The sequence below is a fragment of the Planococcus citri genome, chromosome 4, assembly GCF_950023065.1.
Source record: "Planococcus citri chromosome 4, ihPlaCitr1.1, whole genome shotgun sequence".
NCBI classification, from domain to species: Eukaryota; Metazoa; Arthropoda; class Insecta; order Hemiptera; family Pseudococcidae; genus Planococcus; species Planococcus citri.
The window spans coordinates 12,858,147-12,863,351 of NC_088680.1; the positions used below are offsets into that span (position 1 = coordinate 12,858,147).

At 36.2% G+C, this 5,205-nt stretch overlaps 1 protein-coding gene across 1 annotated transcript; it reads left to right on the forward strand.

The window, feature by feature from the left end:
* The first annotated feature begins 1,066 nt into the window (after positions 1 to 1,066).
* Positions 1,067 to 3,789, forward strand: LOC135845351 (galactosylceramide sulfotransferase-like). Its single transcript, XM_065363841.1, has 2 exons — positions 1,067 to 2,330; positions 2,434 to 3,789. Exons 1-2 carry the CDS (start codon positions 2,173 to 2,175, stop codon positions 3,497 to 3,499), a joined length of 1,224 nt encoding a protein of 407 aa, XP_065219913.1. The 5' UTR covers positions 1,067 to 2,172; the 3' UTR covers positions 3,500 to 3,789.
* The last annotated feature ends 1,416 nt before the right edge of the window (positions 3,790 to 5,205 follow it).

Below are 5,205 nucleotides of genomic sequence, written 5' to 3' on the forward strand. Positions count from 1 at the left end.
TGAATTGTGGGGGATGAAGGGGGTGAAAACGGTGAACAATTCAAAATTTGACTATAATGATGTGTGATATGTCGAAATGTACCAAGTATGAATAATTCAACTGAAAGTGAGTAATTTTCATCAATTTACTCGATTTTTGTTGTTATAAATTCATTATAGAGGTTTAATTTACGTAAAAACTCCGTGTTTTGCCTACTCTGCTACATAAATAGGAACAGAACAAATTTTTGCACGTAGATGCACGGGAAATCCCAGGGGCTAGTACTAAAGATAGTGTATTTCAAGATGTCATTTGCCATTTTTGCCCACGAATGCCCCGGCGACCACAACAGTCAATTATAGTGAAAAATCATGGTGAATTTTGTTTAAATGTTACAAATTTTTTCTTCCAGGGACTTTGACGGCTCTCCAGTAGAAAATTCTCCATCCCCCACCCTTCACCTTTTCTACACCTTCAAAAACATACATTTTGACATATCACACATCATTATGGTCAAATTTTGAATTTTTCACCCCTTCATCCCCCACCATCAACCCCTACGAAAAAAATATTGTCAAATTCGTGATCTACAACCTCGAAAACATACATTTCGACATATCACACATCATTATGGTCAAATTTTGAATTTTTCACCCCCTTCATCCCCCCCATTAACCCCTACGAAAAAAATATTGTCAAATTCGTGATCTACAACCCCGAAAACATACATTTCGACATATCACACATCATTATGGTCAAATTTTGAATTTTTCACCCCCTTCATCCCCCACCATCAACCCTTACGAAAAAAATATTGTCAAATTCGCGATCTACAACCTCGAAAACATACATTTCGACATATCACACATCATTATAGTCAAATTTTGAATTTTTACCCATTTTCACCCCTCAGCCCCCACCATTGACCCCTACGAAAAAAATATTGTCAAATTCGTGATCTACACCCTCAAAAACATACATTTCGACATATCACACATCAATGTAGTCAAATTTTGAATTTCACGCTCCCCTCACCCCCTCATCCCCCACCCCTACAAAAAAAATATTGTCAAATTCGTATTCTGCGACCCAAAAAACATAAATTTTGCATAAAATTGCATATTTTCGGACTTAAACGCAAAAAAACAAATTTGGGGGCTTAAGGTCCACAAAAAAGGGGGAAGCGTACACCGGATTCACCTGGACACTCCAAATTCGTGTTCAGCGTATCAAAAAACCCCCCGAGTACCAAAATTCAGCTTGTTATCAAACTTTTCCCTATCGTCGTAATTAAAACAGTGAAAAAAAATTTGATCGCAAATCTTGGAGTCAAAACTCACATTTGCCATTCTTTGTCTGGATATTAAAGCAGAAGGGAGCTAGGTGAAAATCAGCCAACACACGGAATCGTGTGCTAGTAGCGCTATCTAATGATTCATTTTGGTATTATAAGTTTTTTCAACTGGCAACACTACTAACTCAGTTTTTTGCGTTTTTCTCAAAATCGTTTATGGTGGCAAATGTGAGTTTTGATTCTCAGCTCCTCATATATTTATATGTTTATATATATAAAAACTGACACACCGGGAATCGTCTAGTTTGAGCTCAAAACGTCGAGAACTATCAAAATTTTTCATCCCCGACCTTTTTATCCAAAGTTGGGCCTACCGCAATAGCCATCATTTTTTACAAAAATTTGGCTAAAAATATTTTCCTATTCTGCCCGTTGAAATAGGAACTTGACAGAGGTGCGCCGCGCTAGTGTCGCCTTGTGTATGATTGGCTGATGAAAGGTCCCAGTATAAACATTGGAATTAATGTTGTGAAAATTGAAGGAAAATTGTTGAAAATTGCTGATAACAACGGGACCTTTCGTTAGTTCCGGTGTTTTTGACTACCATTTCCTAGAGCGCGACAGTTGTCTTGTCAAATCCCTGTACCTCTTTCGCTAGTAAATTTCAATAAAAACCGACGACGTGCCTCCCCCTTCCACCGTCCATCGAATACGTCAATGGTTCTCGACGACCTTATTTAAATGGACCGACATTACACATACTGAAAACCAAGCGATAAAATATTTAGATAAAGTTTCGCCAATGGTGAAAACTAGATAAAACGAAAAAACAAAATTGAATATTCTTTGGGATTCTTATATTCACGACAGTAGTCTAACCAAAGTGAAGAAAACAGAAATGTGCATCATTAGAAGCAGAACTCTTTTACGAAGGAAGTTTCTTACTAAAAGACCTGTCATTATATTACTTTTAAGTATTTGTTTCTCAGTTTTATTAACGCTCGAAATATTTTCGCAATGGAAGTTGCTGAAAACGAATGTGACTTTGTTCTCTAGGTAAGATGTCAACACTTTTTACGCACCTACGTAATCAAAATCAGCCTGAGTTATCGCATAAGGCTCAATAGATACATAAACTGATGTTTAAATATTGATACAGGGGACCAGCAGTGAACGAGACATTAGCTTATCAATGCTGCACCCCGACGAATAAGTCGATCCGGACGAATATATTCTTTCTGAAAACTCACAAAACTGGAGGCACAACCGTGCAAAGTGTCCTCATGCGATTCGCCATTATGAACTCGCTAGATATACTTAAAGTAAATTATGCTTCTTACTATTTGCCATTTTCCGACTCGTCAATACCTTCCCAACTGATGACACCCAACAATAAATACAACGTGTTCGCGGACCATGCGCGGTATGACCCGAAAATTAAACAATATCAATACCCTGATACATCGATGGTGACGTTACTACGACACCCAATAAAATTATTCCAATCATTATACGTTTTTTACCAAATGGACAAGACTATGGGTATGACTTTTCAACAATTCTTGAACGCGCCAGTCAAGCCTCCGGTTCTGACTGGTTACAACAGCGATATAGTGTACAGGGGATACAATCAGATGAGCGTGGATTTAGGATTTGATTGGACACAGAGCGAGAATACGACCGCCGTCGCTGAATTTATAGCGAAAATCGATCGAGAATTCGATTTCGTCATGATAACCGAGTACATGGACGAATCGTTCGTTTTATTGGCCAATTTAATGGGATGGCCACTGGAGTATGTCGCTTCTTTGAAACTGAACGCCAGGCTCCCAGAATTAGACCCGTATATTCTGACATCGCGGGATGAATTAACCATACTCGATCTCAATCAAATCGATACTCAATTGTACAACCATTTTCTGGCAAAATTTCTTAAATGCAAGCGACAATATGGCGAAGATAATCTGAGCCGACAAGTTCAACAGTTGCGAATCATCAATGAAAATTTCAAACAGAGATGTGTAGCTGAAGAAGTTACAGGTTCTAACATAGGAAATGTTGAAAGACTCGAGTATGTGCCTAGAAATCAATCAGACATGGAATGTTTTTCTTCGATGCAGCTGTTAATAGGGAAAACTATTCGTAAGATACAAGCCGAAAAACTACAACACAATTTTATCAACTTCATTTTCGGTAATAAAACAAATTTTTCTTCGAAAAACTGACCAAAATAACTGCTTCGTCAACTTTTGAAAACTGTAATGTTTTTTTTTTTTTTTTTTTATTTACAAATTTTCAAATTCATGATCTTGTATAGAAACATTGATGTGGACTAGGTTGATCAATAAATTTTATTGTTTCTCAATTTTTTTGAAAACTGCTATTTCTACAATATGGATACTCACTTCCTAAAAATATGAATAGGGTCATTCCATGTCAACTCAACCAAAAAAATTCGATTTTGAAAGTCATGTCTTTCGATTTCGCTAAAAAAAAAGAAATATATCTCGCGATAATCCAGTGTACATACAAAACAAATACATTATTTGACATTTATTTTCATTTTTTGAGTATTTTTCATTCATCTTATTGTTCGCCCATTTTTCATGATTTGTAATTTCGCTATCATTTATGATTTATCAGTTTATCACGGAAACATTTCTAAATTATTTTTCACTCTTTCATAGTCTCTCATTAAGTATCAAATAAGTAGCAACGTTTTCGCATAAATTTGAAATTATTTCGTAAAATCAGAACAGGAAAAGAAGAAAACATTGTCGAAAACGCTTATAATTCGACGACCCATGACAGTTACGTGAGCTACGAGTTGATTACTCGTGTAAACAAAAATGAACAATTTTATTTTTTTGGAATTGCCCACAGATTATACAAAATTTTTCCATTTATTAGCAATTTGATTGGTTCTTACAGGATCTTGCAGCTTTATTGTTATTGGCAACATATGTAGCATGATATAGAAAAGTTACATTTGTTTTATGATACCAGTAAAAGAAAAACGTCAACTCAACTTTTGTTTACTTTTGTTCTATGATAGCAAATTTTACTTATGACTTGGGAAAATCTCATAGTTGAGTTAAGCATAAGTTGTGTTCTGTGATATGGCCCTGATCAAGGTGTCTACCAAAATTTAATTTTCAAAAATAGCGACTTTTCGCGACCTTTTTCGCGACTTTTTTTCAGTACCCCCCCCCCATTTTCTAACGAAAAAAATTGGGTTCCAATATAGTTCGCACTTATTGGGAGGGGGGAGGGGTAGGGGTTTGGACAAGTTTCAATAGTTTCCATGTGACATAAATAGTCATCCAAATTTTCGAGCTTTTCTTTTTCCTTTTCCATCTACTTAACTTTCACTTTCTGCAGTTCTAAAATTTCAATTTCTTCGATTGTTCTTTTTCTAGTCATTTGAACCACTAATTTTTCTTTTTGTTTGAGGGAGAAGTTCATTCTTTCACTTCAAAACTTTGAGAGTAAAATGATATTTTTTCAGAAATTTCGATGTGCAAAAAGAAAATAGAACAAACCCGAGCGAAGCGAGGGCAAAAGCTTTTGAAAATTTGACTTTTAAAAAGTAAAAAAACACGTTTTTCTTCCATAACGGGCCCTTTTTTGTAGGACCCTCCAGAATGAGCGAGTCCGGGGTAAACTCTCCTCTTTTCCCCCTCTCGACGGCCCTGCTCCTCCAGCAATCTAACAATAATTTCGAAAAGATTAGAATAGGTATTTCTAAAAGTACACATACATGGCCCATACGAACCGAGCCAACTGAGGGCGAAAGCACTGGTAAAACGAAAATTCACAATTCTCCAGAAGTGAAAAAAGTATCATTTTTGATGTGAGAAGCCAATTTTTTCATCATCAAGACTCAACTATTGGTCAAAGAAAATGAAATAATATGCCCGAGCGAAGCGAG

Bases quoted from the DNA above. Each gene is read 5' to 3' on its own strand.
- LOC135845351 (XM_065363841.1), top strand. From the start codon at position 2,173: ATGTGCATCATTAGAAGCAGAACTCTTTTACGAAGGAAGTTTCTTACT. The intron at 2,331-2,433 runs GTAAGATGTCAA...ATATTGATACAG, and splicing joins AATGTGACTTTGTTCTCTAG to GGGACCAGCAGTGAACGAGA.